At 39.7% G+C, this 18,693-nt stretch overlaps 1 protein-coding gene across 1 annotated transcript in view; it reads left to right on the forward strand.

Annotated features, from left to right (window-relative positions):
* The window catches only part of LOC134965359 (nicotinamide N-methyltransferase-like), a 50,351-nt gene that overhangs the window by 22,231 nt on the left and 9,427 nt on the right, over positions 1–18,693 (forward strand). The window contains exon 2 of the mRNA XM_063941827.1: positions 7,724–7,931. Coding sequence (XP_063797897.1) covers positions 7,724–7,931 — 208 coding nt within the window. The remainder of the gene's footprint in view (positions 1–7,723; positions 7,932–18,693) is intronic.

Below are 18,693 nucleotides of genomic sequence, written 5' to 3' on the forward strand. Positions count from 1 at the left end.
AGCGTAGTGTCCAGAGCATGGAGGCGCTACCAGGAGACATGCCAGTACATCAGGAGACGTGGAGGAGGCCGTAGGAGGGCAACAACCCAGCAGCAGGACCGCTACCTCTGCCTTTGTGCAAGGAGGAACAGGAGGAGCACTGCCAGAGCCCTGCAAAATGACCTCCAGCAAGCCACAAATGTGCATGTGTCTACTCAAACGATCAAAAACAGACTCCATGAGGGTGGTATGAGGGCCCGACGTCCACAGGTGGAGGTTGTGCTTACAGCCCAACACCGTCCAGGACATTTGGCATTTGCCAGAGAACACCAAGATTGGCAAATTCGTCACTGGCACCCTGTGCTCTTCACAGATGAAAGCAGGTTCTCACTGAGCACATGTGACAGATGTGACAGAGTCTGGAGACGCCAAGGAGAACGTTCTGCTGCCTGCAACATCCTCCAGCATGACCGGTTTGGCAGTGGGTCAGTAATGGTGTGGGGTGGCATTTCTTTGGGGGGCCGCACAGCCCTCCATGTGCTCGCCAGAGGTAGCCTGACTGCCATTAGGTACCGAGATGAGATCCTCAGACCCCTTGTGAGACCATATGCTGGTGCGGTTGGCCCTGGGTTCCTCCTAATGCAAGACAATGCTAGACCTCATGTGGCTGGAGTGTGTCAGCAGTTCCTGGAAGACGGAGGCATTGATGCTATGGACTGGCCCGCCCGTTCCCCAGACCTGAATCCAATTGAGCACATCTGGGACATCATGTCTCGCTCCATCCACTAATGCCACGTTGCACCACAGACTGTCCAGGAGTTGGCGGATGCTTTAGTCCAGGTCTGGGAGGAGATCCCTCAGGATACCATCCGCCACCTCATCAGGAGCATGCCCAGGCATAGTAGGGAGGTCATACAGGCACGTGGAGGCCACACACACTACTGAGCCTCATTTTGACTTGTTTTAAGGACATTACATCAAAGTTGGATCAGCCTGTAGTGTGTTTTTCCACTTTAATTTTGAGTGTGACTCCAAATCCAGACCTCCATTGGTTAATAAATTTGATTTCCATTGATAATTTTTGTGTGATTTTGTTGTCAGCACATTCAACTATGTAAAGAACAAAGTATTTAATAAGAATATTTCATTAATTCAGATCTAGGATGTGTTATTTTAGTGTCCCCTTTATGTTTTTGAGCAGTGTATATATATATATATATATATATATATATATATATAACACAAAAAAAATTATCCTTATCTTGCGCCTAAAGGAAAAGAGCAGCACTACAGGTGAGATCTCCGTTGCCAAATCTCAAACTTACATAAACAGAAAAAACAATTCCTGAGTGCGCTAAAGTTCTTGTATAGATTGAACGGAAGTCCTTCCAAATGGATATGTCTTATACTGTAGAAGATGGGGTTTTCTGGATTCCTACAGTGGATAACCCCTCACCCAAACAAACAATTAGAATAAAATTATTTAATAACAAAATGAATTTATAAAAAGCCTTATACAGAAGGTCTTATGAACTATTGTACATGAAAACAAATTATTTTATGATTCCATAAATATCCAGTAGGTGATATGGATGTACGAACTCCCTCACCTTAACAAGGTGTAAACTTGGTACAAGGGAGCGTTATCCTCAACTGGATTACTGATTTGTAGCTGATAAAACCAATGCGTTTCGTCTATTTGACTTCATCAGGGGTAGCTTGTTTGGGGACATAGAGAAACTAATTATGATTCTTGAAAAAACTGATATTCTTAGGGTATAATATTAAGTGAAAAAAGGGAATTAATGAGCACCTACCAAAAATGTTAGGGTCAAAATATTACATCAATGGTTCTGCAGTAAACATGTTTTTTTTAAAAACAACCTAAGTAAAAAGAAGACTCATTGTGAGGGGTTGTGCCTTCCTTCAACTAAGAAAATGCTGTAAATAAATGGAATGAAATAAAGTACCTTTATATAAAGGCAAGCTCTTCATATATAAAAGGAACATGGACATTAAAAAGTGGCTTCCCACTTTGACTCTAAAAAGAGCCTTTCCATCTTTAGTACTGGATCACCCTGCCAAAATAGAGTGAAAATGGGCCATGTACTATATGATTAGCTGAGAAATAGATTTATGAGTATACTGAAAACAATAAAAATAAAAATGAAAAAGGTACTCCAAAGGCACATACCTAAAACCATGTACTGATTCAGTGCACTGAAAAAAAGATTTTTATATATATATATATATATATATATATATATATATATATAGATAGATACGGAAACATCTGCAAAAAAGGGAACATAATTTGGTTTGCATAAGGTGTATCAGCTATTACAATTTTCCTCAGCAGAGAATACAGAAAATATATACATACCAAAAGATATATCCAGAGTAAAGATAATTATTAATAAACTGGAACTTCCCAAAAGGACCCACAGTTGTATCTTAAAATAAAAGATAATTCAACTATTGTAACATATAAGTACAGTCATTTTAAGATAATGATTTAACTGCAGCCTTTAAACACAAATGTATCAGAAAGAAGCACTCACCATAAAGGATCTCCTAACTTGCAACCATGGGTGTGGAAATTTCAGAATGAAATGCCTCTCACCCTGGCTGCTATTTAAACTCCTAGTGTGATTACATCATTTCCCTTAATTAGCTGCATTTTGCATTACTGCTGACTAATAAAACTTATGTTTAAATTTACTACAACGAGGCTTAATGGTCTGTTTGATAAACATAGATGTCCTGTGTAAAATAGGGATAATTCTTATGCTACATTCTATTGGCAAAAATCTCTATTTGAAGTTAAACCAGACTGAAAATAACTTCATCTGGTAAGGGACTAATGATTCTGGTATGCGTTTCAGCTGGAACGGATCACATGCCCGGAAATAAATTTCTGTCTCCTTCAGAACAGGGAAGAATGGTCTGCCTGCTTAGTATGGCCAAACCGCGCCCCCATCGGTCACCTGACGAGAACCGCGTTGATGCCACGGACTCCGTCAGCGTGCCGGGCTTAGCTTCTCCGGCGTCGCTCGCGTCAGAGACCCCAGCTCACGGCGCCGCCCCCAGAACCCGGACCACCCCGCAGCCCCGTCAGATGATGATGTCACAATATCTAGGAATGCCTCGTGGCGAATGAAAATCTTTATACTAAAGAAAAGAGGTATTGTATTGAGATCATATACTAGGTGGAACGCAAACCGGAAATAGCTGCGTTCACCCCATTTATTCCAAAAATTCGTATTAAAAGGCTGCAATTTTACATAGCCCAATGTACAAAACATGTAGGACACTTCTTCTATTGTAAAGTCAAGTTCTAATTCTCACATGGTAAAGTTTAGGTCGACAAGACATCAAGCTAATTGCACTTAAATTCATACAAGGCAGAGACTTCATATAGAACAGAAAATAATTCTTATAATTATAATCATACTCAGTTATTTCAACAATTCAGTGTGTTCAACATAACTACTATATAATTACTAAAAAATAATAAATAATAAAAATAATAATAATAATAATAATAATAATAATAATAATAATAATAATAATAATATGCTATAAATGGATAGCCACTCATTGGCTGGTAATTACTTAATATTGGTGAACTAACTTAATCCAATTGTACTAAAGTGTTTTTATAGTGTGTTTATTAAAAAATTTAAATAGTGTGAATAAATTAAATATTTATATATATTGGACTATTCTACATAAAGAAATCATTGTTATCTGTGAGGAGGTCATTTTTACAGAAATGACACAATGTCTATGCTTTTATTGAGCCCTTTGGGAGAGAGGGTATTCAGGGTGAAAATCCAAAGAGATTCTCTTCTGGATAACATAAACTCCCTATCCCCTCCCCTTGGTCCCAATTTAACTAATTCAAGAATTGTGAACTTCAAATCTTTAGGATTAGATTTGTGTATCTCTGAAAAATGACGTGGCAAGCTGTGATTGGTGACCTTGTTCTTTATTCCTCGCAAGTGCTCTTGTATTCTGAGTTTAACATTTCTTTTAGTTTTGCCGACGTACATTAAATTACAACTACATGTAATTCTATAGATTACGAATTCACTGTTGCAATTCACTCTTTCTCTTAAAGTATAATTAAACCCATTTTCATGAATCCATGAAAAGGAAGTTTTTTCCATATGTTTGCAGCATATGCAGTGGTTGCAAGGGAAGCATCCAACATTTGTTTTCAAAAAGGAGGAACCATTCTCTAACTGTTTTGTTACACTCCTAGAATGTAACCTACTAGGGGCTAAGATATTCTTTAAATTATTAGCCCTTTTAAATACTATTTGCGGTTTCGGAGGTAATGATGGCCCAAGTATAGTGTCTTAATAAAATAGGCCAATGTTTTTCCAAAATCTTTGCAATTAATCTGTTTTCCCTATTAAATTGTGTTATAAAGGGTCTACACTTGTTCAACTACTTATCTTTTTGTATCCTGTTTTGGTCCAGGAGACTGGTTCTAGTAACATTAATCGCTCTCTGCAAGGCCTCCTCCACTTTGGTTGGATTATAACCTCGTGCTAGAAATCTGTCCTTGAGAACTTCTGCTTGTGTTATGAATTTGCTGAATTCACTGCAGTTTTTTCTTATCCTAAGGAACTGCGAGTATGGAACTCCATCTATCCAAATTGGATGGTGGCAGCTTGACACTGGAATAAAATTGCTCGCGTCTACTTCTTTAAAGATATTGTATATATATATATATATATATATGTATATATATTTTTTGTACTGTTTGGTTTGCATTACTGTAGTGCACTTTGTGCACATTCATCTATAAGCTCTGTGATCCTCTCAGTGTTTGGTAATGTTTAATATATGTGCTATAAACTGCTGTGTGTTTGAGCCACTGCTCTTTTGATTAGTAACAATTCAGCTCACTGCAACCTTTGGCCAATATTGGTGTAAACAATATTGTGAGCTGTGAGGGGGCAATCTGTGCATGTCCTACCCATTTACACTCCATTCAAGATGAAATATGGTAAAGTACAGTGAAAATATTTTGCACATACTAGTACTTTTTGGGCTGACATTTCCAACACAAGCATCCAATTGCCTCCCAAAAACAAGTGCTGCCCCTAGACATGCGCCTCATATGCCTAATAGAAAATTTGTCACTGACTGTGGCACTGCCCTTCATCATCATAATAAAAAACCCTAATCCTAACAACACCTTTACTCCCCACATTACTTTTTTTCTCAGAAACAGTAAAGTATGTACTGAATAAAAGCTCACAAAAGGCCTTATTATGGTGGGTCCTGCACATTTGGAACATGTGCAGAACAGGTCCTCTGGTAACAAAGCAGGGATGCGAATGCCTCAGCCTTATTGACAGGCAGAGGAGTTCACAGGGAGGGAGGGGTGGGGGCTGTCGATGTTGCCAGTAATGGGGGTGTATTGCCCTCATTTTCTGGGAGTGGCAAGGTCAATTCCTGCATTGCGAGATGCTATTTCCTTGGTCTCACAAGCTACCCTATGTCGGAAAGTCTAAGTAAGCACAGGATTACCCTGCCTGTCATCGCAGATAAACAACGCAATTGATGGTTGTGATGTACGTTCCATATGCGATTGCATTGCAAATGTAGAGAGGAGATTGTACGCACCTTCTCCTTCTTTTGCATAGTTAAGGATGGTAACCTTTTGGCAGGTCGACCCTACTTACATGGTCGACATGGAAAATGATTGACACATGCAAATGGTCAACACAGGACAGGTCGACACATGAAAAGGTCAACATGGCTTTTTTTTTTTTACTTTTTCATACTTTACGATCCACATGGACTACGATTGGGAATAGTGACCTGTGCCAAGCACAGCTGTAGCGGAGCGAGGGACCTTTCCCACAGCGAGGTGAGCAAAGTGAGCCATGCAAGTGGACGCGGTACACTAATTGGGGTTCCTGGTCATGTTACGGGAAAAAATAAGACAAAAACAGTTCAAAAATCCATGGCCCTCATTCCGAGTTGTTCGCTCGCAAGCTGCTTTTAGCAGCTTTGCACACGCTAAGCCGCCGCCTACTGGGAGTGAATCTTAGCATATCAAAATTGTGAACGAAAGATTAGCAGAATTGCGAATAGACACTTCTTAGCAGTTTCTGAGTAGCTCCAGACTTACTCGGCATCTGCGATCAGTTCAGTCAGTTTCGTTCCTGGTTTGACGTCACAAACACACCCAGCGTTCGCCCAAACACTCCCCCGTTTCTTCAGACACTCCCCCGTTTTTCCCAGAAACGGTAGCGTTTTTTCACACACTCCCATAAAACGGCCTGTTTCCGCCCAGAAACACCCACTTCCTGTCAATCACATTACAATCACCAGAAGGAATAAAAAACCTCATAATGCCGTGAGTAAAATACCTAACTGCATAGCAAATTTACTTGGCGCAGTCGCACTGCGGACATTGCGCATGCGCATTAGCGACTAATCGCTCCGTTGCGAAAAAAAATTAACGAGCGAACAACTCGGAATGACCACCCATGTCAATATTTTCATGTTTCGACCCATCCGGTGTCGACCATTTCTATGTGTTGACTATTTGTCCATGTCGACCATGTTAATGTAAAAAAATAGTGTTCGATCTAATGACTGTCGACATTAACATGGTCGACCATTCATACCAGAACCATTAAGGATTGCAATCGCAATTTTGCTGCAAACAGCTTTGCAGTTGCATTCCTTAGTGCAGAGGTTCCCAAACGCGGTCCTTAAGGAACCCCAGCAGTCCAGGATTTAGGTATATCAATGGCTTAGCAGAGATGGTTAAATCAAATTGACTGAGGTGCTAACTAAGTCACCTGTGGCCAAGCATGGATACATTTAAAACCTGAACCATTGGGGAGCCTTGAGGACTGCGTTTGGGAACCTCTGCCTTAGGGGGTCATTCCAAGTTGATAGCTTGCTGACGATTTTTGCAGCGCAGCGATCAGGTGAAAAAATGTAATTTATGCGCATGCGTATGCCCTGCAATGCGCACGTGCGACGTACGGGTACAAAGCTTTTTGTGGTTGTGCAAAGGTTCTAGCAAAGTTTTCATTCGCACTGACGGCCACAAGAAGATTGACAGGAAGGGGGCGTTTCTGGGTGTCAACTGACCGCTTTCAAGAAGTGTTTGCAAAAACGCAGGAGAGTCTGAAAAAATGCAGTAGTGTCTGAAAAAAACGCAGGCGTGGCTGGGCATTCGCTGTGCGGGTTTATGACGTCAAATCCGGACACAAATAGGCTGAAGTGATCGCAAGCACTGAGTAGGTTCAGTGCTACTCTGAAACTGCACAAACTGGTTTTGCAGAGCTCGGCTGCACTTGCGTTGGTATTTCTGCTAAGCTAAAATACACTCCCCAGTGGGCGGCAGCATAGCTGTTGCTCGGCTGCTAAAATCTGCTAGCGAGCAATCAACTCGGAATGACACCCCTAGTGAATTAGGCTCTAGGTGTGCATGTTTTCTAAGGGTTTACATTATGGAACATTATGGACAATCTGATGTCTAAAAATGCCTGTGTATTTACTGTAGGCAGGAAAGGTGGCCCCAGATACTGGAAATTCTGCTCAAATAAGTACTTACAGTACATTCCTCCTACAATAAATTGAAGGAGCAACAGGTGTGTTGTGAGGCAGTTGCTTACCTTTAACAGGACATTACAGCATGATAAATAGAATAGATGTTACATAACATATTATACTCTGTAATCACTGGGATCTTTCCCTGCAGGTCACATTAAGGGAGATATTTTGATTGAAATCAGTCCTGGAGCCCTCATTCATCATCTGTATACAGCCAGTGGATTTTTCAGACAGATCCTTGTGCTGAAGTGCTCTGAGCAATGTATTATGGAGCTGAACAAATGGATTAACACACGTACCGGAGCGTTTGATTGGTCTCACATAATGGCATATATTAAATGCCTAGAAGGAAACAGGTAACGTATCTTCCAAAACATCTATCATCAGTAATCCCAGTGTCATTACACAGTAAACTATTCCAAATGTTCTACACACCAAAAATAAAACATAGAGTTCTTACTGGGTGTCATTTAGTTGGGGCTTTATTTATTTTTCTGTTGTACAGTAAACACCATGGTTTGGTAAATGTAGTTCAGCAGTTTTTGCTAAATATTACTAATCCCCTTGCTGCTTGATTCTTTCATTGAAATAAACACCTTTCCCAAATCCCTGGGATTCAATTTCATTCATCACCTACATCCATATGGATTCTTCTTCTCTTCTCTCATGAAATAGAGCCATAGATAGAAATAATAAAAACCCTTTAATGAGGGACATGAACTTGCTCCTCGTGGAGTACAGCCATTCATTTTTCAAGAGGAGCAGTGTAGCACATAACCAACCAGGAGTTTCCCGCCGCATGGATAATAAAGTGCAAATGGCTGCAACATGGGAAACCATTCTGTTGACTGATAATTATTGACCTTTTATGGTCAATGAATGAGCATATTATTAAGTCAGATCAATTAACGGCTGACATCTACTGTTACAGGTGGGATGCAGCATTCTGTAGTAGTGCGACCATTATATGAGGAAAGGATATAATCTGCACAGAACATTAATTAAATATCTGTTTCCTTATTTTCTTTTTGTATTTAATAAATAATATTAAATAAATAATATGTCTAAAGCATATAGCAACCAAAACAGTATTCTCAAAGGTCCTCTGGCTCCCTGGCACAAGAAGATCCCAGAAGTGCCTCTTCATGTGCAGTAAATCTATGTTCAGCCTCTAAGCCTTTAGATCCACCAGAGATTACACTGTGTATGCATAATGAGTCCTCCCATGTCCTGAGTCAGTAGTGCACCATGTAGATGGGTCTCTGGCAACACTTGTGGCTTCAAAGTACTGGAAAAACATTCCAATTCCATCCTGGACTCACATCTTCTGACCTCACCATTAGACATTCTTCATCCTTAAAGCATGCAAGCTCTCAGTCTTGTCAAAACTGTAGACTACAGTATGTAGAAATTTCTCGATTAGTTGTTGTGATCTACTGCATATTGTTACACCTGATACCCTCTCCTGTTTTCTGCTTTTGAGCAGTTAAATCATTTAATGGAAGAAACTTTGGGGGTCATTTCCGACCCGTTCGAACACTGCTTTTTTTGCAGCCGTGCGAATGGGTCCGAACTGCACATGCATGCGGGTGGCAATGCACAGGTGCATCATTGCCCGTGATGGCTGTCACCGGGCAGCGATGAGAGTACCGAAGAACACGTTTGCAGTGGTGAACGCAAGAAGATTGACAGGAAGAGGCCATCCCGGGGCGGAAACTGACCATTTTCTGGACGTGCCAAAGAAAACGCAGGCGTGACCGGACATCAGCAGGGAGATATCCTGACATCAGCTCCAGGAAAGATCCTTGCAGCAGGTGAGTACGTTTTGAGCTGTGCAGAGACTGCACAAACTTTTTGCTTGTGCAGTCTCTGCACAGCGAATCGCAGCCCTGCACAGCGATTTCACCTTTCCCTGTAGGTGGCGACTACCTGATCGCAGCAGTGCTAAAAGTTGCCTGCTAGTGATCTGGTTAGAATGACCCCCTTCACAAAGAAATAAATTTACCTGACTTTAGTTCTAATGTTTCAGATATTATAAACAATTGTAATACTTGCCCAATGCTAATGCTTCATATCTAAATAATAGTTCTACTGTCTTGCAATCTGTACTGCCATTTTTCTGACCCGGTTTACCTTCTTTCTCTAACTCCTTCCTCCACATTTCCTTATTTGATTCTTCCCAAATGCTTAAGAAAAAAAACTGATTATAAGCAATTGAGACTCTTAGCTCTCCTCCAAGCCCAGACACAGAGTAAATCCATCATGTCCCATGTCGAAGAAAAAACAATGTTCTACAGAGTAAATACAAATGACATTCCAGTGTATAATCAGCAGAGCAATCACAGAACTCAAATCAGAAACCATGGTATAGGCCTGTTCTGTGTCCTCTGCACATTGATTTGGCGTGAGTAGAAGACAAACTGGAGGACATTGACTATTGAGCTATTCCTGAGTCAATGTTATTTGAAACTTATGGTGCATTGTCAAGGTTCAGCCAACCTTTCTTCTCAATTTGGTGCATCACCCTACTTTTTATAACATTCTACTGGATGATTCTTGCCAAATAACACCTTTCCCTACAGGTATTCATGACCGATGACCAGTTTGGCCTCTTCTTTTTTTTCCATAAGACTAAAGGAGTAGGGGAGGGGTTGTGGTTATGCTCAGCCGCTAATTTTGCCACACCTCCGGTGATCTCAGACTGCTTTACACCCTGCCAAATATCTTAATCTTAGGTTTTGAATTTCTTGAAAATGGACAAAAATTGCTAAAATCATGTCGTTTTTGCAATCCAACATCTGAAATTTGGATATAAAATCCAAGTTCCGTACCTCTGGAGCAGCGAACTAGGAATTGGTATGGATCAGCAAAATGTATGTGGCCTCGGATTTCTTAATAACCAAATAGCACATCTCTAATGTACAGTGGTGTTTCACTAGCTGATGGCCCCAAAGTTTTTCTTATAACTTTTAATGTAATTGAAGTAAACATTTTTAACACTTGATATGACTTCCTCATGTTTCTTATAGACCAAGGTCTGTATGTCAATTATTTTAAAAGTTATTCAAAACTCTTTGGGGCCAATAGCAAGTGAAACACTCTGTATTTGTTTTCATCTATAGCCAAATCTTTAAAAAAAAATCAGAAATCTTTCCTTTTTGTCAAAAGGTTTTGTTATCATTGGTTGAATCTCACCATACACAGTAATGCAGAAACATCTAGGGCAGTGATTCACAAACTTTTTTTAATCACTGCACTCTTTAGTATCCGAATTTTTGTCAAGACACCGCTAGGCCAAAAGTGAGAAATTCTGAAAATATTAAATGCGGTAAATTGTGTTTGTGTCATCCTTAGCATCATTTGTGTGGTGAGAGACAGGATTTGCTTCTGTTTGTCCACATATTTTATGATGGGGAGCCAAAGCTGGATTATAGGAGGGGCGACAGGTGTGAGGGTCCTAGGGCCCCCACACACAGTCCCACAGAATTGTCCTACAGTATGGCACTATGAAAAGCAGAACAAAGCATTTAGCTTAGTCTCCATTTGCACTCCACATCAGTGACTCAGCTCAGAGGCCGCCGAGGAGGTCCTTACTGGAGTCAATCTCAGGGGATAGTGACAGAAAATCCTGTGAGACAGTGTACTGGAGCCGGCCACTGCAATGCTGTGCTCTCCCGGATCCCCGCACTAAGACTTACAGCAGAAGGAGCTCTCCTTTATTACTAAGGAATACGGACACCATGTGCATTTAAGTTGGCAATGTGTTAGTGTGTTCTCCAGGCTCCCTGCTGTCCCACTGCAGCACCGTGACTGGCAGGGTCCAGACAGGTAACACAAGTATGTGTGTTTGTACAGGTTGGAGGGGTTGGGGTTGCCATCAATTTTTTTAGTGGTGGCCCCCAACATTTCAGTTGCCCATGGACCCACAAAAGCCTTAATCCGGCCCTGTTAGAATCCACAAGCACTGGTTTTGCCTATTATATTGACCATAAATAATTTGAACTGATCCTGGACAACCAAGCCAGGGCATCCCTGCAAGTGCCCCAAGCACCCCAGGATGCCATGGCTGCCAGTTTGGTAACCATTGATCTAGTTAGTGGACTGCAGAACTGGACAATTTTCACAGATCTGCTAATCCGGCGCTAGTTCTAAAAGGTCGAATAATTTTTTTTTTGAGTGAATAAATATAAAAAGTGTGAATAGGCAGCTGAGTAAAAGCAAGTTGCTAGGTCGCTTGGGATTTTATGGAACAAACAAAGAAAAAGTTTACTCTGCGCCAAAAAACACTTTGTGATACCAGTGTGCAGTCTGTCATGTATAATGATTGACTCAGTACAACTTCAATTATAAACAACCACTTTTATATTTGGTCTGTTTAGGATTAGCAGCATAAAATACATACATACATAGACTTTGTAGCAATAAATTGCTCTCTAGACAAACAATATAGACAATATACTAAGTATTCTAAAAATAACTTATTGGCTCTGTTTCGTAAGAATTGATTCTTAAACACTGGCGTCCCAGTGTCAAAAACTAGAAAATATTAAATAATAAATAATAAAAAAGTCCCGCAAATATGATAATGCAGTCTCTTATAGGATAATATGTATTAATTGTAGTAGATAATTACCAATGTGCTGGTTCCTGAATTGTTTAGATACAGGGTCCGTTTTATAGTAAATTGCACATATGTAGATGATTAGGGCCGAGAACACAACTAAAATCAGATGTTGACACCTTTTAACCAAAACGAAATTTCACACAGAAAAAATACAACACCTTTAGAACAACAAATAGATACCATTGTGAGTATCAGGATAGGAACAGGGCTGGGGACAATCAAAATGCTCCCTCAGGGGATTTTCACAGGCCGAACACATTCCATCACCCAAATCCTTACAAGACTTTGTCAAACCATACTCCAAAAAGGTACAGAGAAAACGAGGATGTAGAGGAGGAGGAAAGAGATCTAAGAAAACCGAGATATAGATAAATACTAAAGGAATCTATAATTTAGCCTCTAGGGATCTAACTACTGACCAGATAAAACTTCTTAAAAAAGGTTTGAGTTTTGTCCCAAGTAAAGAACCCAACATTTCCGAGTTATTCGTTGATTTGAATAAGTTTATGAGAGATCTTTGTAGGAAGCGTTATTTTGCCACCAAAAGGTTAACTGAAAGTCATCCAGGTGAGGAAATATCCCCTGTCATTTTAGATGAATCGGATAATATAGGCCTCCACACATTAGAAGAATTAATTAAAGAGCAATACCGCTGATGATACAGAAGTACTGCTATATGACATCTCAACTAATAATCTGGACTCATCATGCCCAAAGTTTAAAAAGAAATCAAATTTCTTTCCTCTAGAGCACAAAAGTGCTGCTATTACTGTTTTTTATAACAAAACTTTACAAGATTTCAAGGTATTATGCAAGAAAACAGAACGTAATAAAAGAAGGTCGTCTGTTTATCATATGCAAAACCTGACCAAATCAGAAAGGAGAGCAATTAAAACCCTCAAAGATGATCCCCTTTTAGTTATAAAACAGGCAGATGAAGGGGGGGATAGTTCTACAGTCTAGGGATGATTATGTAGCAGAAGCACACAGGCAGCTCAATAATACAGACTATTATACAGTTTTGACTTCTAATCCAAGTACCCCTTTTCTATCAGAATTAAAAATGATATTACAAACAGCCAAAGACGATAACGTGATCTCAGAAGATGAATATTATTTTTTGTTACCCTCACATCCTGTCACCCCAATTTTTTATCACTTACCCAAAGATCATAAAGATTTATCACATCCACCTGGGAGACCTATTATTTCGGGAATAAATTCACTTTCTTCTAATTTATCTCACTTTGTAGACTTCCATTTACAGAGTCATGTCGTCACTCTAGATTCACATATTAAAGATACTCATCATATATTACAGCAAACTGTTGGTAAAGATTGGACTGAAGGTTGGGGTTTCTTAACCCTAGACGTCCGATCACTTTATACCAACATACCACACCAAAAAGGTATTGATTTTGTTAAATACTATCTGGACGGAGATCCAAATATGACATTAGGACGACGTGACTTTGTATTGGAAGCCATTCTTTTTATTTTAACCCACAATTATTTTTTGTTTGATGCACGTTATTATTTACAGCGCCTTGGGACGGCCATGGGGACCAAGTTTGCACCCAGTTTTGCAAACCTCTATATGGGCCACTTCGAAGAAGAATACATCTGGAACGGCCCATATAGAGAGAACCTGGTCCTCTATGGCCGTTACATAGACGACTTGTTTATTATTTGGAAAGGGGGTGCTCTATTAGCCCTTGCTTTTGTTAATTATCTGAATAGCAACACTTATAATTGAAATTCACTTATAATTTTAATCCACTAACTACTCACTTTCTCGATATCACGTTCTCGATTTTTGGAAATAAAAAAATATCTACTAACTATATTAAACCAGTAGGGGCTGGGAATTACCTTCATTATACAAGTGGGCACTATAAACCATGGATAAAAAATATTCCAAAAAAACAGATTATCAGAATTAGACGGAATTGCTCGGAAGATCAAGCATTCAAGTTACAAATTGAGATACTCTTGCAGCAGTTCCATGAGAGGGGATATCCTCTATATATATTAGAAGAATCTGAGCAGTTTGCAAATTCACTATTACAGAAAAATAGGGAAAGCCAGAATAAATGTAAAGCTACCCCATTGGAAAAACAAAAAAGTCAAATTAAAACTAAAATCACTCCTACAATAGAGTCCATGAAATTTATCTCTAAATTCAATAACAGGTCAGGAGATATAAAAAAGATTGTCTTGACCAACTACGAGATAATCAAACAAGATCCTGTTTTAAATAAATGTTTATCGGAGAAACCAATTATTATCTTTAAGAGAAACACTAATCTAAAAGAGATGCTGTCTCCTAGCTATCTAAAACCAATAACTGTAGATGCAAATCCCACATGGTTACCTAAAAGACCAGTGGGTAGTTTTAGATGTAATAAACAAGTGTGTTTAACAGCGTGCAGAGAATCAATTCTTACCAAACAGAGCCAATAAGTTATTTTTAGAATACTTAGTATATTGTCTATATTGTTTGTCTAGAGAGCAATTTATTGCTACAAAGTCTATGTATGTATGTATTTTATGCTGCTAATCCTAAACAGCCCAAATATAAAAGTGGTTATTTATAATTGAAGTTGTACTGAGTCAATCATTATACATGACAGACTGCACACTGGTATCACAAAGTGTTTTTTGGCGCAGAGTAAACTTTTTCTTTGTTTGTTCCATAAAAAACCATTGATCTAGGCTGAATAATTTGTGAGACACTTATGGCGGTATTCAATACTTTTTACCCCCTTCAACACCCATTCTGTTTCTGCTGACGAGCGTTAAATAATAATTTCAGATCGCTACCCCCCGGGGTAGCGAGGGCTCCTGAGCCTTTACACAGCTGTACTTGATAACTATGGGTGTGATATGCACGATAACCTGGATCACTTTTAGAAAGAAGATTGGGCGTTATATATCATTTAAATACCGCCCTTAGATGGTAATAAATCAAATATTCCATCCTAATTAGGCATAGTCTCAAAAAATGTTCAAGTTAATTAATGTAATAACTGACTGCCTGGTAAGGGCTAAAATAGCACCAGTTGTCTTGTCAGATTCTCCTGCTTTCTCCATGATAAGAGTCAGCCTACTTGGTGACTTGTAACATACATAGTAACATAGTATCTGAGGTTGAAAAAAGACAATTGTCCATCGAGTTCAACCTATTTGTGGTGTCCTATGCATGATGATTTGACTAAAATTTCTGACTGATGCTGCTGTCAGCCATTGCATTTTATCCCTATTTATAGTAACTATAATGCATGACTATGCACCATACCCCTGGATATCCTTTTCCAATAGGAATTTATCCAACCCATTCTTAAAGGTGTTGACAGATTCCGCCATTACAACTCCCTCGGGCAGGGAATTCCAAACACGTATTGTCCTTACCGTGAAAAAGTCTTTACGCCGTATTGTGCGGAATCTCCTCTCCTCTAACCTGAGCGAGTGTCCACGAGTCCTCTGTGTTGATCTAACCAAAAACAGGTCCCGCGCAAGCTCTGTGTATTGTCCCCTTATATATTTGTAGATGTTGATCATATCCCCTCTTAGTCTCCGCTTTTCCAATGTAAACATGCCTAGTCTTTCAAGCCTTTCCTTGTATTCCATCGTCTCCATGCCCTTAATTAGTTTGGTCGCCCTCCTCTGTACCTTTTCAAGCTCCAGGATATCCATTTTGTAGTACGGTGCCCAGAACTGTACACAGTATTCAAGGTGTGGCCTCACTAGTGATTTATATAACGGGAGTATAATACTCTCGTCCCTAGCATCAATACCCCGTTTTATGCATGCTAATATCTTATTAGCCTTCTTTGCTGCAGTCCTACTTTGGATACTACTTCTTAGCTTGCTATCTATGAGGACACATAAGTCCTTTTCCAGTACAGAATCCCCTAATTTTACCCCATTTAGTAGGTAGGTGTAATTTTTGTTCTTGTTACCACAGTGCATTACCTTACACTTGTCTGTGTTGAAGCGCATTCTCCATTTGGCTGCCCATGCTTCTAATTTAACTAAGTCGTTCTGAAGAGACTCTGCATCCTCCTCTGTATTTATAGCCTTACACAATTTGGTATCATCTGCAAAAATTGACACCATGCTCTCTAGACCTTCTGTGAGGTCGTTAATGAAAATATTGAACAATAGCGGTCCTAATACTGAGCCTTGTGGCACACCACTTAGCACTTCAGTCCAAGTTGAAAAAGATCCATTAACCACAACGCGCTGCTTCCTATTATCTAACCAGTTTTTGACCCAAGTGCATATTGTGCTTCCTAGCCCTGATTCTTGTAGCTTGTATATAAGTCTCATGTGTGGTACAGTATCGAACGCTTTGGCAAAGTCTAAAAAGATTACATCCACGTCTTTACCCTGGTCTAGGTTTGCGCTTACTGTTTCATAAAAGCCAAGTAAGTTGGTTTGACAGAATCTGTCCTTCATAAACCCATGTTGATTCCTTTTAATGACCTTATTGGTTTCAAGGAACTTCTGAATACTATCTCTTAGAATACCTTCCAATACTTTCCCCACTATAGATGTAAGACTAACTGGTCTATAATTACCTGGTTCAGCTTTACTTCCCTTTTTGAATATAGGCACTACTTCCGCTATACGCCAGTCTTTGGGAACCATACCTGATATAACTGAATCCTCAAAGATCAAAGATAGTGGTTTTGCCAGTTCAGAGTGAAGCTCCATTAGAACCCTTGGATGAATACCATCGGGCCCTGGTGATTTATTAATCTTTAAATGTTTTAATCGGTCACAGACTACTTCCTCGCTTAAATAAGTACCTATCAGTGTGATATTGTCATTATTGAGATTGTGTGTCAGTCCCTGAATTGGGTCCTCTCTAGTGAATACTGTTGAAAAAAACTCATTTAGTGTGTCCGCTATGTCATTATCATTTTTGCTTAAGACTCCCAACTTGTCTTTCAAAGGGCCTATACTCTCCTTTTTTAATCTCTTGCTATTAATGTATTTAAAGAATTTTTTGGGATTCGCTTTGCTTTCCTTTGCTACTAGTTTTTCAGTTTCTACTTTAGCCGCTCTTATTTCCTTTTTGCAATTTTTGTTACATTCCTTATATTGCTGAAATGACTCTGCATCCCCGTCAGATTTGTATTTTTTAAATGCTCGCCTTTTCTTGCCCATAAGTTCCTTAATCTTTTTGTTAAGCCACATTGGTTTATGATTTTTATTCCCTTTTTTGCTACTCATAGGAATATATTTGAGTGTATTTTTAGCTAGCAGGAATTTTAGTACCTCCCATTTCTCCGTAGTATTTTTTCCTAAAAACAAACCTTCCCATTCAATATCCCTGAAAAATACCCTCATCATTTCAAAGTTGGCTTTTCTAAAGTTTAAAGTCCTAGTTGAGCCAGTATAGGGCTGTTTGTAGAAACTGATATTGAATGTGACCCTATTGTGGTCGCTGTTTCCTATGGGTTCCCCTACTATAATACCCGATACCAAATCCTGATTGTTTGTTAATACCAGGTCTAAGATTGCATTGTACCTAGTTGGTTCCTCAATTAGTTGGACTAGGTAGTTATCATTTAGTGTGTTTAAAAACATACTGCCCCTAGCAGTATCACATGAATCGTTTTTCCAGTTTATCTCTGGATAGTTAAAATCTCCCATCACTACTATGTCTCCTACTCCTGCTGCTTTTTCAATTTGCTTTAGTAACAATTCATCATCAGATGCGTTGATACCAGGCAGCCTATAGCATACACCCAATACTAACTTTTTTGTTCCTTTTTCCCCGCATGCAATTTCTACCCATAATGTCTCAACAGTGTCTACAGTCCCCTCCCGACGATCTTCCCATATATTAGGTTTTAAAAACGGCTTTACGTACAGACACACCCCTCCACCCTTTTTATTTAGTCTGTCTCTCCTAAACAGTGTGTAGCCCTCTAGATTGACTGTCCAATCATGAGATTCATCCCACCAAGTTTCAGTTATGCCTATAATATCATACTGTTTGCTTGCTGCAAGTATTTCTAGTTCACCCTTTTTAGCAGTAATGCTTCTGGCGTTTACATACATACAACTAAGATAAGTATTTTCCCTTGCGTTAGGGACATCTTTCACCTTATGTGGCAAGGATGACCTGTAATCGTCATTGGTTAGTGCTTTGGTAAAATCCCTTTTAGTACCCATGTTAGTAACCTTACCGCCTGCTCTTACCCTCCCCCCAACTTCTCCCCCATTTCGTTTACTACTGCCGTCCCCACTATTCTCACTGCATGACCCGTAGTTTCTAGCTAAACCCTCCCCCCAGGCTCCTAGTTTAAAATCTCCTCCAACCTTCTAACCATCCTTCCCCCCAGCACCGCTGCCCCCTCCTCAGTCAGGTGCAATCCGTCATGACAAAAGAGATGGCGCCTGACTGAGAAGTCCGCCCAGTGTTCCAGGAACACAAACCCCTCTTTCCTGCACCAATCCCTAAGCCACACATTTACCTC

Source organism: Pseudophryne corroboree, chromosome 10, assembly GCF_028390025.1.
Source record: "Pseudophryne corroboree isolate aPseCor3 chromosome 10, aPseCor3.hap2, whole genome shotgun sequence".
NCBI lineage: Eukaryota > Metazoa > Chordata > Amphibia > Anura > Myobatrachidae > Pseudophryne > Pseudophryne corroboree.